The following is a 25,898-nucleotide window of genomic DNA, read 5'->3' on the forward strand; positions in this document are numbered from 1 at the left end:
GTTAAACATTTCCATTACATTAGTGCCTATGGATCCCAGTGAGGCTGGGACTCCACAGTACTAGGTGCTGTATGAACATAGATAATAGTCCCTGCTGTGGTCAGTTTACAATCTAAGGCCTCAATCCTGCAAACACTTACACTCTTACTCAGCTTTAACCACAGAAGTAGTCCCATTGAGTTGAGCACCTGGATAAGTTTTTGCAGAATTGGGGACAAAAAGACAAAACACAGACAAAAGGTTGAGAAGACAGCTGGGGAGCAAATGAGTTTCCTGTCCCACAAAACTATGTGAAACTCCATTTTCCTGTTCTGCATTGGGACAAAACAGACACCTTTTAATTTTTTTTTTTAACTCGGGAGAAAAAGAACCACCCCAGAACAACTAATTGGTTAGAACACTCACTTGAGAGACCAAGGTTCAAGTCCCTATTCTGCCATTCTCCTGGGTGACTGCTCCAACCACCAGGCAATTGGCTATCCTGGGCTGGGTCTCTCAAGCTTGCCCATTGAAGCTGTTCCACTTGTAAAATTAAACATTCATTGGAGCAGGAACTTCTCCTAAGCCTGCCAGGTGAGTGTCCTAACCAGTGGGATATAAAGTCTGTCTGTCTCTGGCCCAGGACATAGTTAATTATTTATATAGTGTAACAGTTCCAACAGAGGAGCTTAAGGTAGAAACTGACTCAATAGCCTGATAGGTAGAATGCTCAGTTAGGAAAGCATGGTTCAAGTCCCTGCTATGCCCAATTTAGAGCAGAGACCTGAAACTGTGTCTCCTGCATCCCTGCTGAGTATCTTGACAAATGGCTATTCTGCAGTCCCTCTCTCCTCTTGCCAAGCCCCCCAGTGTTCCATTCTCGAGCTGAGGGAACCTTTCCTGATGAGAGTTTTGTTAAAACTGGTACATTCCCAAAAATGTTTTGGTGTCAATGAACTGGCATTTTCTGACCAGAAGTTTTGTAAAAAAACCTTCCCAGCTAGATTTGGTTGGGAACAGAGAATAACATGCAAATCAATGAACATGGTGATTGGTGTTATGTTGTTAGTTATTTATTTTGTTGTCATTTTTAAACTGGGGTTAGAGGCAGGGTGAAGCTTCTATAAGGCAAAGGGTATTTCCAGAGCAGTCAGCCTTCTCAACCGCACCAGTCATTATTTTATTATCTTTTATGTCAAATTCTCCCCTCCACTGCTGCAGGCTGGGGGAGAATTCTCCATGTGCAGGCATTCAGGGCTGGTGCAACCACTAGGCGAACTAAGCGGTTGCCTAGGGCGCCAAGTGGTTGGGGGCGCCAAAAAGCGGTGCCCTGTCTTGGCAGGGAGGAGCCGCCTTCTGGAGGCACCAGAGAGCCAGAGTGGCAGCTTGCAGCGGCAGTGAGCCCGTCATGGAGGAACCAGCGCGGCGCAGGGGGGCAGCAGCCCTGCAAAGGCGGCGGCGCTGCTAGCGGGGAGTAGCCACAGCCCCCGTTCTTCCTGGCCAGGCTGCGGCCCAGCATCCCCCCCTGGGAGCTCCTGCAGGCTGCAGCAGATGCATGCGGGCAGCAGCCCCCACGCGCCCCCGACTCCCCGCTCGCCACGCTCAGGTTCTGCGGCTCCCGGGAATGTGAGACGCCGACGCTGCTGCCGCTCCCGCTGCCTCAGCACTCTGCAGGGGAAGGGCTGTGCGCGCGGCAGCCTGTTTGGTTTGGCTCCATGTGGATCCAGCATCTGACCGGCATGGGCATGGTAAGGGGAGTCCCGGGGGGCAGTCAGGGAGCGGGGGGGTGGCGTTGGATGGGTTGGGAGTTTGGGGGGGCTGTCAGGGGTGTGGAGAGGGATCGGAGCAGTCAGGGAACAGGGGGCGGTTGGATGGGGCAGAGGTTCTGGGGGGGCGGTCAGAGGATGGGGAACAGGGGGGTTGAATGGGGGTGGGGTCCCGGGGGGCAGTTAGGGACAGGGGTCCCAGGAGGTGGCACTCAGGGGACAAGGAGCGGGGGCGGGTTGGGGGTTCTAAGGGGCGTAGTCAGGGGGTGGGAAGTGGGAGGGAGTGGATGGGGGCTAGGGCGGGGCTCTCCCCCCATCCTCTTTTTTGATTGTTGAAATATGGCAACTCTAGGCGAGGGGGGAGCTGGGGAACGGCGCCCGCATTCATCCGCTGCAGCCTGCAGGCGCCCCTGGGGAGGGACGGCAGGCCGCTGCCTGGGCAGGAGGGGTGGGGACGTGGCTGCTCCCTGCGGCACCACGTTTGCAGGGCTGCTGCCCCCCTGCGCTACACCAGCTCTTCCACGGCTGGGGCTCGCCGCTGCCACAAGCAGGATGCTCTGGCTCTCTGGAAGGCGGCTCCTCCCTGCCAAGCTGCTGCTGCGGTCCAAGCCTGGCAAAGCCAGTGAGTGGACTGAGGCAGGGGCCGCCAGGGTGGGCTCGGCTCGCCAGGGGGCTGTGCACCCTCCAGAGGTGTTCAGGGGGTGGGGAGGGGGGAACCTGGTCTGGGGAGCAGCCCCTGGGCACGGCTGGCCCCTGAGGTCTATAAAGGCTCATTGGGATTTGCCCCTCAATGAACCAATGTGCAAGGAGAGAGGGGGTGGGGCGCATGGTGGAAGTTTTGCCTGGGGTGCAAAATATCCTTGCACCGGCCCCGTAGGCATTATGCAGGCGCGCCACCCACACCATCTAGGGTTGCCAGCTGAACCTCAGGTCAAAAGCGCCTGCTGCCAAAAGTCTGGTTACTATCAGTCTTTGCCACTAGGGGGCGGAAAAGTGCAGCTGCTAGAGCCTGGAGAAACGGCTCCGCTTAGCAGCTGCTGCTGCTCTTCCTGCCTCACAGCCTGAGACCGGGTTGGCTCCCGGACCCGCGCCGGGTGTGTGTGTAACCCAGCTGAGCCCGCCACCCCTACCCTAATTTCCCCCGGCCCCTCGCTCCGGGGACCGAGCCCCCGCGCTGTGCCGCCATTTCACCTCCCCGGCCCCTGGCTCCGGGGACCGCCCCCCCTCCCCCCGCGCTGTGCCTCCATTTCCCCTCCCCGGCCCCTGGCTCCGGGGACCGACCCCCCCCCCGCGCTGTGCCTCCATTTCCCCTCCCCGGCACCTCGCTCCGGGGACCGACCCCCCTCGCTGTGCCTCCATTTCCCCTCCCCGGCCCCTCGCTCCGGGGACCGACCCCCCCGCGCTGTGCCTCCATTTCCCCTCCCCGGCCCCTGGCTCCGGGGACCGACCCCCCCCCGCGCTGTGCCTCCATTTCCCCTCCCCGGCCCCTGGCTCCGGGGACCGGCCCCCCCCCGCGCTGTGCCTCCATTTCCCCTCCCCGGCCCCTGGCTCCGGGGACCGACCCCCCCCCGCGCTGTGCCTCCATTTCCCCTCCCCGGCCCCTCGCTCCGGTGACCGAGCCCGCTGTGTCCCCACTAGGGAGGCAGCCAGGCTCCGCGTCAGCTCCTCCCAGCGCGGCTCTGCGGGCGAGTCCCGGGGGAGCGAGCGGCGGAGGGGGGGCACAGATAGGGGGAGGAGCGGGGCCTCGGAGGAAGAGGCGGGGCCGGGGCGTGGCCTCGGAGAAGGGGCGGGGCCGAGGTGTTCGTGTTTTCAAGCCTAAAACCGTCGCCCAACCCCGCTAGTCTGTGTAGTGTTTGCCAGGAGGTAACCTAGCGGAGCCCGCCCCCTTCAGGGCAGCTGCAGTTAAAGCAGCTCCTGCACCGCCTCCTGCTCCAGGGCCGAATTGGGAGATTGCGAAGGGTAGTTTAAAGTCGCCCTAGGCTGTACTTCCTGAATTTGCAGCCCTGAATCGCTTTGGCACCGCCGTATATCAAAGACCACCATCGGCCTGTTTCACTGGATCTTTCCTATCCTGAGATTAGCTAATTGGTTTTCTAGGTGAGGTAGTGCTGTCAAGCTGTATAATGGCACTAAAATGTTGACCATATTAGTGTCAAGTATCAGAGGGGTAGCCGTGTTAGTCTGGTTCTGTAGAAGCAGCAAAGAATCCTCTGGCACCTTATAGACTAACAGAAGTTTTGCAGCATGAGCTTTCGTGGGTGAATACCCACTTCTTCGGATGCAAGCAGTGGAAATTTCCAGGGACAGGTGTGTATATATAAGCAAGCAAGAAGCAAGCTAGAGATAACGAGGTTAGATCAATCAGGGAGGATGGGGCCCTGTTCCAGCAGCTGAGGTGTGAAAACCAAGGGAGGAGAAACTGGTTCTCTAATTGGCAAGCCATTCACAGTCTTTGTTTAGTCCTAAACTGATGGTGTTAAATTTGCAGATGAACTGGAGCTCAGCAGTTTCTCTTTGAAGTCTGGTCCTAAAGTTTTTTTGTTGTAGGATGGCCACCTTAAAATCTGCTATTGTGTGGCCAGGGAGGTTGAAGTGTTCTCCTACAGGTTTTTGTATATTGCCATTCCTAATGTCTGATTTGTGTCCATTTATCCTTTTCCTTAGAGACTGTCCAGTTTGGCCGATGTACATAGCAGAGGGGCACTGCTGGCATATGATGGCATATATTACATTGGTGGACGTGCAGGTGAATGAACCGGTGATGGTGTGGCTGATCTGGTTAGGTCCTGTGATGGTGTTGCTGGTGTAGATATGTGGGCAGAGTTGGCATCGAGGTTTGTTGCATGGGTTGGTTCCTGAGCTAGAGTTACTATGGTGCAGGGTGCAGTTGTTGGTGAGAATATGCTTCAGGTTGGCAGGTTGTCTGTGGGCGAGGACTGGCCTGCCACCCAAGGCCTGTGAAAGTGTGGGATCATTGTCCAGGATGGGTTGTAGATCCCTGATGATGCGTTGGAGGGGTTTGAGCTGGGGACTGTATGTGATGGCCAGTGGAGTCCTGTTGGTTTCTTTCTTGGGTTTGTCTTGCAGAAGGAGGTTTCTGGGTACACATCTGGCTCTGTTGATCTGTTTCCTTATTTCCTCGTGTGGGTACTGTAGTCTCGAGAATGCTTGGTGGAGATTTTCTAGGTGTTGGTCTCTGTCTGCGGGGTTAGAGCAGATACGGTTGTACCTCAGTGCTTGGCTGTAGACAATGGATCTTGTGGTGTGCCCGGGATGGAAGCTGGAGGCATGAAGGTAGGCATAGCGGTCGGTAGGTTTTCGGTATAGGGTGGTGTTAATGTGACCACCACTTATTTGCACCGTGGTGTCTAGGAAGTGGACCTCCTGTGTAGATAGGTCCAGGCTGAGGTTGATGGAGGGGTGGAAGCTGTAAAGTCAGATTTATGTGCAACTTTATGATCTTTAGAAAACCCCAGAAAAATGGAACAAAACCATATCTTTTTTCCATTCTGGAGAAGGGATCTTTAGAAAATATACAGGGGAGCAAGTATATTAGGAAGTTAAATTGTTGAGCAGAAATCATGTAGCGTTTGGTCCTTTTACACAGACTGAGATTTAAATTTGTCCATCTTCCACTATTTTACATTTGTCTAACAGGGATCCAATTGCCTCCAAGTTTGCTGTTTAAACCTGCATTTACTATATATGAACCACATCCTGGAAGATACTGAGTACCAAGAGCTCCCCTTGAGGGCTTGATCCTGCAAAAGCTACTAGCATTAGAGTTTACTATTGTGACTAGTCCATTGAAGTTAACTGGGCTACTATTGGTACTAGCTCTACATGCCGGGTGAACATTTTGAATTTGGGCCATGTAAGATAAGGGTATGTATATTACATTTAGTGGTGCAGTTTATGTTCGACATTTGAGAATCTTATTCTATGTCTAAATTCAATTGGGATTTTGCCTGAGTTAAAGATTGGTTACAAATTAAGTAAGGAACTCAGATTTGACTCTCTATATCATGCATATTGTACTAAGGGTGTAGGGGAGGGGCTTTACTTTTGCAATTGGTACTCATTTAGATCCTTCCTCTCCTCATCTTAACAGAGAAATGCTTCAAGTCTGATGTGTCAGACCATTTTCCACTTTTGTGCGGACAGGCCCACACAAATCGTACCAGTCCTAGCCTAAGTGTAGCCTCCTTCTTTAAGAGGCCTTCCCTCATACACCCTCATATTCAGAGTTGCTGTGCACCAATTACTCCCAGAGAAATCAATGGGAGTTGCAGGTGCTCAATCTATTTGAAAATAGGCCTTTGTTGTTTAGGGCTCAACAAAATCAAACCTCATTTGTCAGAATCCTGAACTTCAGAGTCACCTTAAGCCTTTCAATTGGCTAATCAAAAGGAAACAGAAATAAGTTGTTTTCCAAACCCAAGCAATCAAAAATGAGACACCTTCCCTGCCCCCACAAATCATGAGTGGTTTAAAAATAGTGTGTGATTTTTTTAAAGATATATTTTGGGTTCTTTATATTTACCACTTGGGTTTTACACCTTTAGGTCACATTTTGAAGCTTTTCTTCATACTTTTAAAATTTGAGAGCTGAGATGCTCATGATCCCAAGAGCTGAGGCTTTAAGAAACACACCCAATGTTACAGAAATCACAAGCATTGGTAGCACTGCACGTTCTAGATATTTGTCTGCCTGGTACATACCACTTAGAGCAGGATTCTTCTCTCACACACTTACTCTTCCCTTGGGCTGAGCATTCATTTCTTGAGAACTCCAATGATTACCAATGACTCTCAGCTGTCTTAGGTGAGTCAGGCTTCACTGGGATCTAGCTGTTTCCTTTCTACTTCCCTAGCCTGACAGAGCAGTTTCTCTAGGTCCAAGTTTCCCCTAGATCAGCTTTGATCCTTCAGCTTCTGCTATGACATGTTCGGCTTTGGCGAAGCTTTCTCTTACTAGGGACACAGAGACAGGAAGTGTCATGGCCACAAGGGTTCCCCCTTGGTGCTAAAAAAAAAGGGGACATAGCAGTATATTTCCTCAAAATTCTCTCATAAGAACTGACATGTTCTTGCTCTTAATAGATGCCCTCCTGTAATGTACACTACCTAAAAAAGTACCCTTCCCCCAGGCCAATCAATTAGCAATAAAGCTGATCTTGCTCAAGCCAAAAAAATTAAGGAGGTTTGACCTATTTCCCTTATAATGCATTGATTGTCTTTGCAGAAACTGAGATTAAGGATATTTTCAGGGGGGGGAAATCACACCAGATATGTCTTTCCAGGTACTTTACAGAGACTGTGGTTCCATTAAATGATTGTATTTTGGCCTATACAACTGGAGATAAAAGTTTACACTCATGATACAGCTGGAGAGGTCATTAAAAGATCTAGAGAAATTCATCTGTGACTCTCACTCTATAAAGGTTTTATGTAACAGTTTTATCTAACCAAGACGGAATTGAATAACACATTGCAAGCTGAAAATCTTATAATGCTTTCTAAAGCCTGGATTTATGAGCAGGGAGATAAAATGGATTGCCTTATGGTCTGGCTGATAAGAAAGAGAAGAGCTCTAGATTTGCTGGTGATATATTAAAGCTAGATGTGGTTAAGGGTCCCCCCCCAATGAAGTTTGTAAAGCATGATAGTGTGATACCTGAGATGAATTTGACCTATTACTTTCACTGGAGTTATGTCAAGGATGAATTTGGCCCTTTTTGCTACCAAAAGGTTCTGGAAGAATTTAAGGAATGAGTATGTTTTAACAAAATTATTGGAGACCAAAGGGTGATTAAGAAATAAGCATTGTGGAGAACTGTCATTTCTGCTTCTGAGAGTCTTCACACAGGGAAAACCCAAATACTGATTGGTCATTTGACTAAATGTAGCGCCCCTCTCCACCTGATTACCTCCTTTAATGGCAATCCGCTTACATGTTCTGATGGACAGGTCTGGGTTCTTTTGGATCCCGCCACCCACTCAGTAGGGTGAATCTTTTTTTTTTTGGTTATGAAATTAGTTGGCGGTGCCTCCACCCCCCTCGCTCCTTCCTGGCAGGGTCACCAGGGCAGCTTGGGCGGAAAATTCTAACTACAGAGGAATCCCCACTTATTTGCCAGATAGTTGGAGACTTCCAAGAAATAACACAACACATAAAAATATATTCAACACAACAATTATATTAAACAGGCAACAAATACAACATAATAGGGGAAACACTATTTTTAGGGTCACCGGTGCCCACACTTAAAATACCCGTGTCTGGATGTAACAAATGTAAAACTAGTGTCCTGTTGGTACGCGTACCTTGCTGGGACCCTTGATGACCTATACAATTCTCTGCAGAGGTGTAGCAGTGTGGCTGACTGGGTTCAGTATAGCCCAAAGGACCCACAAGTGGGAGGAGGTGGTGAATCCCTCCACAGGTGTAATAAGCGGTAGATTATAAAATCCTCAAACCCTCACTCCCTGGCTTGAGGACACAGTTCAGGGAGTAGAGGGTCCCCAAAACAAATTCCCTGACTAACTAACTAAAGACAAGGCACTCACGAACTCCACAAATGATCTTCAGGGTTGAGGATGATGCTGGACGATTCCAGGGGCTGCTGTCCGCTGGCAGGGATCCTCCTCAGGCAGGAATCAGCCCTGGACTAGCAGCGCTGACCATGTGGGGACTGGTCTCACCAGGGGAGCTGGAGGCGAACCCAGCCTGGCTGGGGAAATTTTTCAGCAAGCGTAACAATTGGGAATCATCCGTGGGGGGATCTGGTGTCAGGTCCCTAGAGGCCAGTTCTCAGGGGGAACCCTGCTTGCAGGCCTGGGACTCACCAGCTCCCCACACAGCCAGTTTGGCCTTTTTCCTGGCTCACCACAGCCTCCCTCAAACTGGCTTCTCCCTCTCCTCAACTCCCTGGGAGGGGCATCTCCACTCCCTATTGGTTGCTGGGCAGACTCTGAGTTTGCCTTGGCTCCTCCTCCCTGAGCTGCCAGCAGACAGAGCTCCAGGAATCTATGTAATCTCTTTGGGGGTTACATAAAGAACTGTTCTTTGTCTATTTGCAATACACAGGAAATAAGTAGAGACTCATTTCTTAGGTAATTTAGTAGTCTCTTAGAACAGCTTTGATGATGCTGTTTGTGGTTACACATAGGCTTTAAAGCCATGGCTACTATAATTCAGTTGAAGTCAAGGGCATTATATCAGAGATAACTTTTACCTCTGATATCTTCCAAGAATGTTGGGTAGTAATAAATGTATCAATCATTTATGTTAGAATGGTATGAATAAATGTATTCCTGTTTGTATATGTATGGGTTCAATAAATGTTCTTGATATTAGCCTAATATAGATACAGCGGTCTAGCTAGGAACTTGGATATTTGGGCCCTTTATTCTCCTTATATGGAAAAGCCATTGCCTATGTTGTATGTGAGAGGATATTCTGCTGCCAGCTGAATCCCCCATATAGAATTAGGAATATTCTAATAACGTAACCATCATGAGCAAGTGTTTCTCAGAAGTAGGAGGGCTGCAGAATAGGGTCCTTAGTTTGCTGTTATTTAGGGTCTGATCGTAATACCCTTATTTATATGGAGTAGCACTTCACTCCACAAGTAGTCCAGGAGGGCTAGTTGTGAGGTAAGGTGTTAGTCAACACAAGTAAAGGTAACACAGTCTGGTCCTTAGCAAACTGTTATTTAGCCAATGTTCTAGCAGGCATAAACAGACAGAATTCAGCTGAATAGAACTAAGAATATAGTAGCAGAACAAATTTAGAAGGATTTAATTAGATAATGGATGGGATTTTCAAAGAAGCCTAAGGGAGTTAGATACCAACCCTCAATTCCTCTGAAAATCCTAGCCCTTGACTACTTTCTTGGGCTATGAAAGGAACTGAAGCAGTTGGATGTTAGCGTCTATGAAACAACACTGATGTATTTAGCCACATGAATCCCCCCCCCCCATAAGTCTATCTGTATATACATTTCCTTGTTCAGGCTGTCATAGGGGTTGTGCTTACTCCCACTGAAGCAACTGGAATTTTTGCCATAAATTTCAATGCAAACAAGATTGAACCTCTAATGTCCTTTTAATTTCCTGCTGCCAATTCATATAATACCTACAAAATATAACATCCCCTAAAACCAGATATTTTGACTCTGTTGTAAATTAATCTCCCACAATATTATGTACAGATAAAACTACAGTATTATAGTATCACACGTAAAATTTGCCTCTTACCAAAAAAGTAACTAACTTTAGAAGATATACTTCTCATCATTTAAAGTTCAAGCTATGCAAGATACTCAGTGAGAGACACTTGCCCATAAAATGAGACCCTACGTTTTCATGGTAGTTCATAGAGAGTGAGTGTAACTGGGTAACTTTCGCTGATAGTTGTACCACTAGATCTCTGTGCATTGCTTTGAAAATGTAACCTATTATAAAATTCAACATCACATCCTTTGTGCCATCATGTTACTATATCAAAATAGAAGATTTTGTTATTTTATCATCATCTTGGGGTAGATAGCTTCCAGCATCCGGTGACTGGAGAGGATAGCTCTATTATTACCACCAGTCTCAAGAATGTTCAAAACACATCACGTCCTAGAAGGAAACATATATTAGAAAGATACTATTAGATGTGTTTAGAGATACACTGTAGGTCCTTTCCCTGAACAGTTATATTATTTTAGCCATTGCCACATGTTGCTACTCCCAGTTTGATTGGCCATTGTTGGCATGTGTATTTGTAGTGATTGTGGTTATTACATAATGTTTGTACTGCTATCAGCCACCATAAATAAGTGGCAGTGGCATTCTGAACCCCCATGCAGGGCACAATTTTGCACGAGATTGTGATTGCAACACAGGCTAGTGGAGATACTAAAGTGTTTGATCCTACATTCAGATACTTTACACCACGGAGGGCAATATATGTCCCAAGATTGGAAAGGTAAGACCAACATAGCATTTGAAACCTTTATTAAATGACTCTGAGTTCAGACTGTAAGATTTTTGGGGCAGGGACTCCCTTTTGTGATGTGTTTGTATAGTCCAGGGGTCGGCAACCTTTCAGAAGTGGTGTGCCGAGTCTTCATTTATTCACTTTAATTTAAGGTTTCGCGTGCCAGTAATACATTTTAACATTTTTAGAAGGTCTCTTTCTATAAGTCTATAATATATAACTAAACTATTGCTGTATGTAAAGTAAATAAGGTTTTTAAAATGTTTAAGAAGCTTCATTTAAAATTAAATTAAAATACAGAGCCCCCCGGACCGGTAGCCAGGACCCAGGCAGTGTGAGTGCCACTGAAAATCAGCTCGCGTGCCACCTTCGGCACCCGTGCCATAGGTTGCCTACTCCTGGTATAGTCCCTAGCACATTGGTGCCCCGATGCACGACTGGCATTACTTCTATATAAATAAATAATAATGGGAGATAATTATTAGGGTGAATATTCTGATGTAGTAGAGTCATTTGCATTGCACTGACAATATAAACCAGCCCTGACACCAGCTTAACCAGGGACAATCTCCCCACTGTCAGAGCCAACACAGAGCTTCATATACCTCTCAGTTTTGCTACTACCAGCACAACAGGGAAAGAGAAGAAAGGCTGGCACTCCCTGTGCTACACTGAAACTCATTGGGGTTTTGGTCCCTGTCACTCTTGCAGCCAGCATAAAGCAATATAGTGGACTGGGGCATGCAGGGCAAAGGTAACTTTATAGCCATTTTTGCATATACAACCCATGACCCTCTACACAGCTTAGACACACTTCAGCATCAAGCTCTGGTGATGCTGTGTGTGGGTGGGTGGGGGAGGTTTTTTTTTCCTTTTTTATTTTTATTTTTTTACAGTTTAAACCCAAACAGAAGTAGAAAAGTTGGGAATCATTAAAGGGTTATTTAAGAAGGACCAACACTGCTAAGGTAAAGAAACTTAAGTGTAAAGGCTGTAAAACAAGTCAATTATATTGAGATGACAGCTGGGAGAGCTCAATAAAGATGTAATTCACGTTGAAATTGAAAAGAATAAACTGGAGTTTGACTTTCATTTAACATAAAACAAATATTTATGAATATGATTAAATTGTAAAATTATTTGCTTTGGTGGTGCATTCAACAGGTGCTTCTCCACTTTATTTTATGGAAGCTGTATCATCCCCTTAGTTAAATAAAAAGGAAATAAATACCCTGTTAATTCAGAGAACAAGTGGAGGGAAAACATTACTGCATTCAGTAAACATTCTTTTCAATATTATAGATAATAGAAGTCACAATCAAGAGAAATAAATGCTGCAGTTAAAAGAAGAATGTAACAAAAATGGATGAGCTACAGAAGAATATTATGAATAGTCCTACTAGTGAACATGTAATACCAGGCATGATTACAGAACTATAACACTCTAAACCACCTCTTATGGCTTGCCAAATAGCTAGTTAATTTTTTAAAATATATTTAAAAGAAAATTTGCCACACCGATACTGGCACTAAATCAGAGATACATTAGTTTTATTTCCAGTTTGTTTTCCTCTCTCCCTCCTTCTCCTGAGATAAGCAAAATTATCATTTTTTCTAAAAGCAGGAGATATCCAGCAGGACCTAAATCCTGTTGCCCACTTCTGTCACTACTGAATAATGAATAGGAACAATTGTAAATAATATGAGCCAGGAACCTGGCTCTTGCCTCTATATCCTCTGTGGATGGAGAGTTACATTTGGAGGACAGCTGGTGATGCCTTGATGTAGAAAAAATTCCCAAGTGATGTAAAGCTGGTGTAGCACTCCTGGTTCCCTCACTCCTGGGAAGAAATGAGCTGAGATGCAAGGCAGCGAACTCAGGCAATCCTCACACAGCAGAATGATCCCTAGGGGAATACTCCATATGGAGTGATTTAGAACAATCCTTAGGCTGCTAAAAGTTATGAAGGGGAACATTTTGTCCTCCAGCTAACTCCAGAATTGAGAAAGCTTAAAGCCACATTTCTCCCCAACCTCTGTGGTTTGGCTGGACCCACGTATCTGGTCCTATGACTTAAGCATCAGAATATATATTACCTTGGATAATATAATATAGCAGGCATGCTTTGTTTTGGCAACATCAACAGCAATGCTGAAAGAGTTTATTACATGTTTTTAATGTGACAATGTTTGAAGTGATGCTTGTGCAGCATCTTCACTCAAAGAGAAAAAGGCACTGGGGCAAGTTAGGTGTAGCTACCGGTTGGCTGTGTTAATTGGTAATGATTGTAGGGAATATTTTTGTAAGTATACACTCTGGCTCTCATGCAGGAGTTAAAACAAATGTACACTCATCAGATGTAAACATCTGCAAAAGTACTTCAAACCTCTTTATCCTAGTTCAAAATCCTTCTTGAAACTCTTATTTACCATGAAGCCTACAAAGAATGGCTAGATTGTGGACGTGCTGAGATCACAACCTATCATGCTGACAAGCACATTCTCATGGTTTCCTTGTACTCCCACCTCAGTTTGTGTGCATCTTTCATGCCTTGTCTTATATGTAGATTGTCAGCTCTTCGGGGGCAGGAACTGTCTTTTTGGTTTGTGTTTATATAAGACCCAGCACACTGCATCCTGGTCCATGACTGAGACTCCAAGACACAAAGGTAACACAAATAGTAAAAAATAATAATATGGGCACTATGCAGAGTTCTTTGGCTCATCTGCCTTTTATTATTTCAGCAAAGTCACTGGCACATTTAAAAAGGTTGGATAACTAAACAAAAGGAATGTGGTTTGAGAAAAGTGAAGAAGTAATTAGAATAGGCTTGTCAGTAGTATCACATAGAAAGAGGAACTTACACAAAAATGCCACCCTTAGCATGTAATAAACATTTGAGGCTGAGAAGCAAGTGTGTGCTTGTGAGAATGAGGGCTGGGAACTGACAAATGTTTACCCAGTTAAAATAAAAATGCTTATAAACCATAATCAAAAAGAGGAGACAAAACTGTTGAAAACCGTTTATATAAAAATAGCATCATGGAATCTTATGTCTGTCTCTCCCTATTTCCATAACTAATTTGCTGGGTTTACAAATAAATTAACTTACCAAGTCTTCTTAAATACCTCTGATAGCTACTGCCTAGATCAGTGGCAGGGAAGAGGAATAATGATATTACCAGAGCAAAAAGAGAGAGAAATCATTAATTGTTCCTAAATATATGGAGATATACCTATCTCATAGAACTGGAAGGGACCTTGAAAGGTCATCGAGTCCAGCCCCCTGCTTTCACTAGCAGGACCAAATACTGTCCCTGACAGATTTCCCCCCCCCCTACTTTTTTTCTTGTCTCTCTAAATATGTTTACCTATCTGCCTTGGTCCTAGGATCAACTGTAGTTATTGTGCAAGTGATTCTCTCTAAAGGTACAAACTGCCATACACGTATGTTTCCATCATACTACAAAGAATCAAAAGTTCATCAAAATAAGATGAGTTTAAAGGCCACTATATGATCCAGCTTTTAAAATAGTTAAAAAGTGGTCTATCAACAACTGTAACAAATTTTAACCCAGAACATCAAAATCTCCCTCATGTTCTAGGTAAGTGGGAAAATGGTATTTTTAAAAAAGGGGTTATATCTGCTTTAATCTTGCTTGGGTAAACTGTTAATTTTGAAAGACTTCCAGCTGTATACAATGTCTTTAGTAATCACTTTTGCCAGTATCACAATGACACTAGACAGTTAGCACACAGTTAAATTACAGTGAGGCATTCTACTTCTGTTGGGCAACTTTGCATCTGAACTGTGAGATGCAGATGAACATAGTGGAAGAAATAGACCTTTCATTTATACCTCTGCTCTCATATAATGTTCTTTTATTTATATATATAACCATCAAAATATGAATGCTGATATCTATTTTATCATAATTAAACAAAATACAGGCTTAGCGTTTAATATACAATATATAGATATTACAGAGAACTGAATTTTATATATATAAACATTGCCAATGTTGAATATTAAAAAATCTGCCCTTGTTGTAGGATCAACTGTAGTTTTGTGCAAGTGACAGAGGATTACTCCCAATGTTTCTGTACTATAAAAGATCTTCTACGAAGTGCTCACAAGAATAAAGAAATTATTTTGCAGTTTAAATTCCAGTCACGGAAGATTCACAAACATTTCACATTATTTATACAGATTTAATCTGTATTAATATCAGAGCTATAGAATTGTATTTGCAATATCAAAACAATAAACCCTAAGTTACAAAAGAAACTAGCAATAAGCAAAAGATCCAGAGATGTTCTATATATACTGGACTTTTGTAATGTATTTTAGAAAAAGAGCATAAAAGCAGTGTGAAACTTTTCTCTGTAAGAATGTTTTAAGTCCAACAGTAGATTCTACTGCCACACTCCTGCTCGCTGGTTCTTGTCCCCAGTTTGTTCAAAAAACATGAAATCCTAAGCAGCAAAGAAAATGAACAAAGAATTAGATAGTTCTAAAAGGCCATTTATACAGATCAGAGTCATCTTAATGCTTTTAGAGATTATTCTGAGAACTAAAACTCCATTTTTTTTTTAATTCTATTCTGCAGAAAATACAAAATGCTTTCTTCCTATTGGGTCACTTGATACAACCTCCAAAGTTTACTTTCTTAAGAACACATGCTGTGTCAGTGATAAAACTACTGATAACGATTTCTGAACAAACACAGAAGCAGCAAAGAGTCCTGTGGCACCTTATAGACTAACAGACATTTTGCAGCATGAGCTTTCGTGGGTGAATACCCACTTCTTCGGATGCAAGCTCATGCTCAGCACGAAAGCTCATGCTGCAAAACGTCTGTTAGTCTATAAGGTGCCACAGGATTCTTTGCTGCTTCTACAGAACCAGACTAACACGGCTACCCCTCTGATACTTGAACCAACATAGTTGCTGTGTGCTAAATAAAAGTAGCCAAACATAAAAAAGTTTCTTTTTAGTTTACCATTAGAATTGGGGGGCGGGCAGAAGGAGAATGCCCTGCCTCTTAATTTCTTTCTTGACGAGACAACTTTTACACAAGGATAATTCCCTCTTTCTTTCCTAAATTACAGATGCTTTAATTATATTCGGTGTGCGGTGGTGATGGTGGTGGTGGTGAATTTCTCCTTGTAACAAGGTGTGTGGAGGGGCAGGTGGCCTAGTTGTTGGCATGCCTGACGTCTGGCCCCTTATTTCGCTGGTTAAGGTGCTTCAGTCTTTCGGGCAGTGGGAATAGGAGGACCTGGGCACCCCCACTCCACCGGGTCCCAGCCCAGGGCCCTGTGTGAGAGGACCACTGAACAGGGGGTTCTCTGAGGAGGGATTCTAAATCCACTACTCTGGGCTACTTCCTACCAGAGTCCATTTAGTTTGGGGCGTGGCTCCTATAGTCCAATATGCTGGGCTGGCTTGCCTCCTGGAGCACCCTCTTGTGGATCTTGGGTGGTGCCCTACTGCAGTTCCAGGCTCTTTTGGGAGGGGCAGCCATCAATTTGGTACTGCCAAACTCTACAATGTCTCTGGGCTGTAGTTACGCAGTTACTTCAGTTGCCAGAGGCTCCTAGGTCTCCTCCGCTGTCTCCCTTGGCTAGGAGACAGAAGATGCTCCCTGTTGGCTGCCTTGACCAGCAGGCTAGTGCTCCTTCCTGTCAAGTAGGGCAGAAGCTAGCTCCTGCCTCTTCGCCAGTCAGCCCTGAACTAAACTCTCTCCTTTTTTACCTCCTCCAGGCCTGGCATTGGCTGCAGGTATAATAGGGCAGGGCTAGCAGGGCTCAAAGGTTTGCCTTAACTCCTGCTGTGCTGGAAGACCGTTTCTCTGCATGGTCACACATTCCCCCACCCCCATAACCCCATCTGGAATCTGACCTCCCCTATCTGGTCTCCTCCACCTTGTGAAAAGAGGTCAGCATTCATGTGTGCTCTGCCAGCCTGGTGTTGGATGTGGAAAGAAAAGGGCTGGAGGGAGAGGTACCATCACATAATTCAGGGGTATTATCCTTCATGGCTTGTAGTCATTGGAGAGGGGAAATGTTCAGTGACTAGCATGATGTGAGCACCCCAAAGGTAGTAGCAGAGTGAGTCGATAGCCCATTTTACTGCCAATGCTTCCTTTCCAATCATGGAGTAAGCCCTCTCCCTTGGGAACTGCTTCCAGCTGATATATAAGATGGGGTGCTCATCACCTTCCACTACTTGGGATAAAACGGTCCCTATGCCCACATCCGAAGCATTGGTCTGTAGCAGGAACTCCTTGGTGAAGTCGAGGCTGTACAAGATGGGTTCTCAGCAGAGCTGGGCTTTCAGGGTTTGCAAAGCCTCCTCACAACCTTTGGTCCTTCTTTGGACTATTATTCTTGAGAAGATCGGTAAGAGGGCCCGTAATGGTTGAGAAATCAGGAATAAATCAGTTGTATCAGCTAGTCCTAAAAAACTGCACACCTGTTTCCTTGGGGAAGGCATAGGGTATGGCTGGAGGGCCTGGACCTTATTGACCAAGAGTTCCACTTTGCCTTTTCCTAAAGTGTACGAAAGGTAGGTTGTCTCATCCTTGCCCAGGTGACACTTCCGTCTCTACTGCAAATCCAAGAACAATCTAAAGCAAAAGGGAAGGAGGGTGGGTAGTGAAATACAGATAGGGATCTCACATAGTGAAGAACCTCTCTTTGTCTTTGAGTGTTGGTCCCTATGTGTACTCCACTGTGGGTGACAGACAAGCAGTACTCAAGTAGGAGGAGGGTGCAAGGTTGCAGGTGGCAGAGCTGTCTGAATCCCAAAGGATGCATCAGTGGAGGAGTCCTGTACTAAAGCATATCACCTCACAAATGTGTGGATGGAACTCCAAGCAGCTGCTCTGCAAATGTGAAGCAGAGGTACATTCAGAAGCAACAGCACCAATGTTGCTTGTGCTCTTAGAATAAGCCCTCACCCCATGAGAAGGACAAATATAAAACAGCTTATAGCAGGGTAAGAAAATAGACCAAGATCCTTTTAAATATCCACTGAGAAGACATAGCTTGACCTCAAACTCTTTCTGCTACAGCAATAAACAATCTGGGAGATATTCTGATTGGTTTTGTCTATTGTAGGTTATCAGACAAGGGATGGTCTACACTGAGAGTTTACATCAGCATAACTACTTCTCTCAGGGGTGTGAAAAATTCACACTCTTAAGAGACCCAGCTATACCAACCTAACCCCCGGCGTAGACAGTGCTAGGTCGACAGAAAAATTCTTCTGTCAATCTAGCTACTGCTTCTCGGGGAGGTGGATCATCTACAGCAATAGGTGAACCCCTCCCGTCACTATAGTGAGTGTCTACACTGAAGTGCTACAGAGGCACAGCTGCATCACTGTAGCATTTTAAGCCTAGACATACCCTAAGGCTCATCACATGTCGAGGGAATGAAGTCTCTTCTCTTCTTCAGATGCATGTGGTTTTGGGGAGGGGAGGAGGTAAAAAACAACCACAGGTAAGTGAACTGACTAGTTCAGGTGAAACTCTGAAACTACTCTGGGAGTTAACTTGGGATGTAAATGCAATGGGACTTTGTCTTTAGGGAATATAGTGCAAGGCAGATCTGCCATCAGTGCTCTGAGCTCAGCCACCCTCCTGGCTGAGGTGATGGCTACCACAAATGCAATCTTCTTCTATCCATTAAACATGGAACACATATCTAGTGGTTCAAAGGAATAGCGAGCACTGAAAGAACAAGATTTAAAGTCCATTGAGGAGTAAGTTTCCTTACTGGCAGAAAGATTCTGAGTAGACCCTTCCAAAAACTGGTTGTCAATGCGTGAGCAAAAATTGAGTAACCACGTGAAGGTGGGTGGTACACACTGATTGCTGCCAGGTGGTTCGTAAAGAGTTGATGGAAAGACCCACTGTTTTGGTGGGGGGGAGGGCGAGGGCGAGTCCAAAATAAGGGGAATACCTGCAATCTCTGGGGATATAAGTTTTTGTTGCTTCCACAAGAAAAATGCTTCCATTTTCAGTGTAGCATTTTCTAGTGCAATCTTTATTACTGGTAATAAGAATGCTCTGCATAACTTCAGAACACAAATGTTGTAGCGTTTACACCCATAAAAAGCAAGCCCTGAGATGGAGTGCTTGGAGATGGGATGCTTGATGCTGCCTTTTCCCTGAGTCAGGACACTGGAAGAAGACGGAATGTTGATCGATAGAAACAACATGCATCAGAGACTTGGGAACCAAAACTGTCTGCGTCACTGGAGGCTGATGATGATGACTTGTGCCTTGTCTTGACAAAATATCCCATAAGACCTGAGGTAGGAGTGGTAAGGGAGGGAAGGCATAGACGGTCTGATCATGGAAGGAGGAGAATGTCTCTCTGAGAGTAGAAGTCTATGCTCCTCTGGAGCAGTATATTGCAATTTGTTCATTTGAGAGGCGAACAGGTCTGTCTACCATGGAGTCTTGAAATTCCTATTCGTGGTTGATAGCAAAGTGTCTGTTGAGGGAGTCCACCAGCACATTCTGATCTGCTGGAAGGTAAATTGCCAACAGGGTGATTTGATTGCTGATGTGATATTTCCATAGGGTGACTGCTTCTGCACACAAGGGAATGGATCTCACTTGTCCTTGCTTGTTAATGTAAAAATCATTTGTCATATTGTCGGACGTGATGAGGATATGGTTATCTTGAATCAATGGGAAAAAGGCTTTGCAAGCTTCCTGGACTTCACAAGAGACCAGGATTCACATCCGCAATCTGGAAGCGTCAGTCCAAGTGCCCTGCGCTGAAAGCCCTCCAGCCTAAAAGAGATGCATCCATAATGATATCCCGTCTAGTGAGGGGGAAAGGAATGGCATACCCATGCATACTTGCTGGGGATTCCTCCATCAGAGTAGAGATGATGTTACAGTAACTCCTCACTTAACATTGTAGTTATGTTTCTGAATAATGCGACTTTAAGTGAAACGATGTTAAGCGAATCCAATTTCCTCATAAGAATTAATGTAAATTGGGGGTGCTAGGTTCCAGGGAATTTTTTTTCACCAGACAAAAGACTATATTATATATACAGTATAAGTTTTAAACAACCAATTTAATACTGTACACAGCAATGATGATTGTGAAGCTTGGTCGAGGTGGTGAAGTCAGAGGGTGGAAGAGGGTGTGATATTTCCCAGGGAATGCCTTGTTGCTAAATGATGAACTAGCACTCGGCTGAGCCCTCAAGGGTTAACACATTGTTGTTAATGTAGCCTCACACTCTACAAGTTAGCACAAATGGAGGGAAGGGAGACGGCATGGCAGACAGAGACAGAGACACACACAGTGTGTGAGAGAGAGATGCACATTGCCTTTTTAAGTACGCTGACCCCACTCTAAGTACATTGCCTTTTAAAATAGATCAGCAAGTTGAGACAGAAGCTGCTGCCAGCAACATCCCTCCATCCTGAGCCCTGTTGTGTTCCCCCACCCATCCGCTCTATAGAGACGGGGTAAGCAGGGAGCAAGAGCAGGGAGGAAGGGGAATGACAGCTCAGCACTTTCCTAATCTTCTAGGTGTGGCTGAAAGCCCTTCTCACATTCTTATGATATCTTCTCAGGAAGTACAAAAAGAGATATAGCTATAGTTTGTTTAGAGTAGCCACAGACCTCCTGAGCACAGTTTCACAGCACTGTTCCTCAAAGACTGTTAGGATTATTTAAAATATATGTTTTATTACTTTGATCATTTTTAGTGTGTACAGAGGAATCTGCTCCCATCTGCGGCTTGGTCTTTATTGGATTTAATCTGCCATTCTGTACTCCTAAGGTAAGCAGGGGACCAAATGTAGATTTTAGTTATTTTCCCTTTGGAAGTTTGTCCCTATGATTCTGCTTCAGAAGGAAGAGTGAAATTGTGCTAAGAAAGTTTTTGGGACAATCTGAAAACATTTCAGATTATTAGGGCTCTCCCTATCATCAAAGGGAGACACTGTCACCCCTCGAGCACTTCCTCAGTTTCTCAAGGGAGGAGGTGGGGTTTGATTCCCCAGAAGTCAGAAATTTCACCCTTCTCTTCTGCAAAACAATCAGATGGGTCTGCATTTCTCTTGGAGGTGCCATCTTAGGATATCCATAGGGAAACCTTCAGAGGCTTGTTATAGAGCTGGGAGCATGGGAAGGGATCTAGGCTTGAAGTCCCCGTACCACAATCCAGCATCAGCAGCATCTACGCTGTGTCCAAAGCCCTCCATCTGTGGTTCAAGAAGAGGTGGAGGAGGAGAAAGTGGCTGAACTCTACAGACAGAGGTGTGGCTGCTGGTGTAAATTCTAGAGATCATCCCTTTTATTTGTCCTGGGCCTGCTGATTTGTCCAACCCCTGGTACATTGAGTTCTAAAGCGGAAGGGAGGGGCAGCTGCAGCTCTAAAGTACTACTCTGGGTATCCACAGGCCTGAGCTTTTTTGTACCTTTATCAGCTTTTTCAATCCTGCCTCTCTCTTTAGCGTGGGGATAGAAGCAGAGGGGTCTTCAGCCAGAGTGGGCAGCTGAGACCAGTGCCTTCATTATGTCCATCATAACCAGGTTCCCTAATCCTTCCTGGCTCCTCTCCTGCCCAGGGAAGTTGCACTGTGACCCCACATATAATGGGCTAAGGAGAAAATTCACTTCTGGCCACAGATGTGGCTAAACTTCCCAAAGAGAGACTTAATTAAGGAGGCACTGGGAGAGAAGAGAATGTGGGTTAAAGCAGGAGACTGCCTGTAAGTTTCCTTGGCCTAGTTTTCTCTCTGGGGCCTGTAGGGGCACCAATCAATATAGCATCTCAGAAGGGGAAGTGAAGCTGAGGGGAAAAATTCACCAGAAGATGGAACAGTCCTAGGACATTGCTTGGAATTCAATTGAATTGTTAAGCAGAAATTTGAAATAAAATGTTGTTGGCATTTTCTCCAGGAAGGAAATCTAGAGATAGAGGAGATAGAGAAAACTGGAGGAACTACAGGGGACAGGACATCACAGCTGTCATTCTGCCCCCAAACTGAAGTGCCCACAATGAAGAAAAACAGCTTTTTTATTGGAAGAGTGGGAAGGTCTGTATCTGCATTGGCAGGGGATTTAGTAACTAAATAATAGCTGAGCAACAACCCTAAGAAGCATGTGGATGAGGTATTAGAGTGGGCACTTCCTTAACTTACCCGCATTTCACAGAAATCTGAAACCCTGTACTTTGACATGGCCTGGAATTTAAACGTTGATTCCCATTCTTTAAACTTCCACCAACCTTTTTTTTTTTTTTTTTTCCCACCCACAATCAGAGAAATTGACTAGCTACACACATGCAAAACATAAAAACCCAACAAAAAACAAAAACAAAAAACAGTGCATGCGCACACACACACACAATTTGTTAGTGCTTTATAATTCCTTGTGCATTTTGGGCCCCATTCAGCAAAAAACACTAAGCATATGATTAATTCCAACCCTATACCAATCATTTGCTTAAGTCCCATAGAAATCAATGGGACTTAAAATACATGCTTACATGCGTTGCCAAATTGTTTTCTCTAAGCAGGGCTGCTTCCAGTAGTTTTATATGCATGACAACGTCACACAAAACAACACAGCCAAAGAAGAAAAGCCTCTGGTTAATCAATAATGGTCTGATAAAAAATTCTGCTACAGAGCAAGGTGGATTGTTGACATTTCCATCCCTGAGCTGATGCATATGCCTCTCTCCTTCCTTCTAGTTTTCTTCCCCATTTTCACAAAACTCAAGCTTGACAGTAAACATCTAGCAGAAACCAGAATGTATCATGGTTACAATAGTCTTCAAGGGAATGGACAAGTGGCTCTGCTCTTTGTGTAGTAAATGTCAGCTAATTAATGGAACGGCTCCTACAACAGCCTCAAAGAAGTCATGCAATGATAACTGGTACTGTGTCCTTGTGGCATAGAAACAGTGTGAAACTTTACAAGAGTGGGCATATCAGCAATAAATATATTCCTAAATATAATTTTATACTTCTAATTGGACCAAATATAATCCCATTATCTGAAATAATTCATTTGTCATGCCTCCTAGGAACCTGATCCTGCACCCTCAAAGTCAATGGGAACTTTGCTAACTTCAATAAGCCCAGGCTCAAGTCATATCCCAGTACGATTTTAACATATAGATTAACAGAAATGAGCATATATTCATTGTTTAAAAATAGTGAATTGGTAGACTTACGATGAGGAAGCAAGCACCAACCATAACAGCTTTCATTTTAACATCAAGATCCAGTGGAAACTGGATTCCAAAATTATCAGCATCTGTAAATGCCTCTCTTACAAATCCAGACCACTGCTTAGAAATTCTTCCGACTACAGAACTTTCATCCATCGTCTTCACCTAGTTTAAATAAAACGAAGTCAGTCAGCCACTCATAATAAAAAAGATTGTGTGATCATTTTAAATGCTCATTCAAAAACTTCAGGATATTCACATTTATATGGGTTGTTATGTGTACTACAGCATGTGGTATTCAATATTGTGGTAATCTCGACTCTACATCAGTAAATCATGGGCTCAAGTCCTAGGTTAGAACTTGGGCTCGTATCAATGCTAACTACACAGTTGTCATAAGTAGTTACTTAAGGGTTAAGTTCTACCTGTAAAGGGTTAACACAGACCTGGTGAAACACCTGACCAAAGGACCAATCAGGGAAGAGAATTTGAAAATCCCAGAGAGCGGGAACTTGGGTCTCTGTGTTCTTTGTTCTGTGTTCTTAGCCGTCTGGAACTACACCAGCCCAGACGCTTAATCAAGTCTGCTCATCTTTCTGAACTAATTTCTTCTATTCAAGCTAGTGAGTATTAGAAGTACTGGGTAATTTCATATAAGAATCCTGTGTCTGCAATTCCGTGTGTTTGTATTGATTATTCGTAATTTTGCCTGTATTGTTTGTACTGAGGAAAAGGGAGAAATTTCTCCAGAGATTAATAAGATTAGACCCTATGAATGTCTATCTTGGATTCATAGAGATTGTGTATTTTTTTTCTTTTTTTATTCTTTTAATAAACTCTTTTAGGTTCAGGACTTGGTTAAGTTCCTTACCTGTGGATTCAGGGGAAGGAAGCTAGGCGCCACTCTGTGGAGACAAGGGTTGTCTCCAAGCAGAGAAAGCAGGGAAGGGAGAGGGAAGTGAAAGGAATCTTTCTCCTTCTGTGATTTGATCTGTGCTTCCCCAGGAAAGTCTCTGGAAGGAGGAGGGGGGAACAGAGGGGTGTCTCGATTCACCGAATCAATCGAGTGGTGGTAGCGAAAAGGAAACCTACCCTAAGGGTTAGGGTGGGGGGAGAATACATGCGGGTCCCCATCTTTGAACCAACAAGCTCAAAGTGGGGGTGAGACCCTATGACATGGTGGCACAGCGGTGTGTCGAATCCATTGCTAGAGGCTTTCTACCACAGTAGAAGCATTTTCAATACAGTGCCTGAAAGGAGGTGTGTGCATTCCTTAGGTGGGGGGAAGTGCCCCTCACAGGTTTGCTGGGGAGATAACGATTCTCAAGCCAGAGGTTTTTAACAGTTCAGAGCTAGAAACATTTTTAGCTCTGGCTGGAAGGAGGTGTGTCCTTCCTTTGTGTGATCAGGATTCCTTGGGTGGGGGGAGGTGCTCCTCGGAGCTCATCCCGTCCAACAGGGAAAACAGGTTTGGTGAGGAGAGAAAGATCCTGAAGCCAGTTTTTTTTTCCTGTGACTTTTGAAATGCAGAAGGCAGGAAGCCACTGATCCCTGCGAGGATTTCACTAGACTTTTCTCGCAGAGACACAGAGAGTTTTTTAGATTTTCCCTGTTGCTCAGTACAGAACAATAGAGAGAGGCAACACACAATTTGCTATACACAGGATTAATTACCCTTTCTTTACTCAAGTTATCATAAACAGGGAGGGGTGTGGCCAGCACCCCAAGGCACAGACATGACGGAAACAAGTGACCAACTAGAGCTTGCTCGATTGCAATTACAAATCCTGGAAGCCAAAGAGAGAGAACACAAGATGGCGATGGCAGCCATGGAGGCAGACCAGAGAGCCAGAGAGGCAGACCACATCAGACAAATGGAATTAAGAGAGAAAGATCTGGAAATCCAGATGCAGGCTCTGGAAGTAGAAAAGGCTAAGCAGAATAATCCACCACCCCATCCACCTACTGATCAAACTTCTCGGAAAAAATTTCCCGCCTACAAGGCAGGGGATGATGTTGAGGCCTTTTTAGAAAACTTTGAGAGGGCCTGTATTGGATACCATCTTCCTAAAGAACAATACATGATGGAGCTGAGGTCACAGCTCAGTGGACAATTATCCCTGGTGGCAGCTGAAATGCCTAGAGACCACATGGACGACTTTGCACTGTTCCTAACCAAGGCCAGACTCAGAATGGGCATCACCCCTGATCACGCCCGTCAGCGTTTCAGAGCCCAGAAATGGAAACCAGAGATGTCATTTCCAGAGCACGCTGCTTACCTGGAAAAACACTATTTGTCCTGGATATCAGGATCCAAGGTTGAGGAGCTAGACGACCTACACCTCCTGATATTGATGGAGCAGTTCCTAGATGGTGTTCCTGAGAACATTAGACGCTACATCCAAGATGGTAAACCAAAAACTCTCACTGAGGCAGGAGAGATTGGAGCCAGATGGATGGCATCGGTAGACAACACGAAAGCTACTGCCAAAGGGAGCGAATCACACAAGGTACCCACCGAGACTAAACCTTACCATCGAGGGCCAATCAAGCCCACACCTACAACCCAAGCACAGTCACACCCTACCTCTTCTTCTACCTCACCAGTTTCCAGTAAACCAACACAACCCTGTGACCCATCAAGTGGGCGATGTTTTGGATGCAATGAACTGGGGCATATCAAAGCCAAATGCCCAAAGAACCTGAACCGGGTCCAACTCCTTGCACCTGCACACCAAGGAAACCCGGAATTAGATATCTCTCAAATACCCGTATGCTTTAGGGAAACTTTGAGAGTGGACGGAAAGGAAGTTATCGCATGGAGAGACACTGCAGCACATATGTCAGCTATCCACCGAACCTTCGTGGACCCCAAATTCATCAACCCGAAAACCAAAGTGACAGTTCGCCCCTTCATGTCAAAACCTGTGACATTAC

At 45.0% G+C, this 25,898-nt stretch overlaps 1 protein-coding gene across 2 annotated transcripts in view; it reads right to left on the reverse strand.

Annotated features, from left to right (window-relative positions):
* Window positions 1-8,499: 8,499 nt before the first annotated feature.
* Window positions 8,500-25,898, reverse strand: part of PLSCR1 (phospholipid scramblase 1) — a 49,068-nt gene continuing 31,669 nt past the window's right edge. Inside the window, exons 8-9 of one of the 2 annotated variants that reach the window (XM_045030995.1) lie at window positions 22,965-23,126; window positions 8,500-10,376 (exon numbers count right to left, since the gene is read on the reverse strand). In XM_045030995.1, the coding sequence (XP_044886930.1) occupies window positions 10,350-10,376; window positions 22,965-23,126 (189 nt within the window). In that variant the 3' untranslated portion in view covers window positions 8,500-10,349. Of the gene's footprint in view, window positions 10,377-14,603; window positions 15,215-22,964; window positions 23,127-25,898 lie in introns of those variants that run through there. The other variant, XM_045030994.1, reaches the window with a different exon arrangement.

Source organism: Mauremys mutica, chromosome 9 (assembly GCF_020497125.1).
Source record: "Mauremys mutica isolate MM-2020 ecotype Southern chromosome 9, ASM2049712v1, whole genome shotgun sequence".
NCBI lineage: Eukaryota > Metazoa > Chordata > Testudines > Geoemydidae > Mauremys > Mauremys mutica.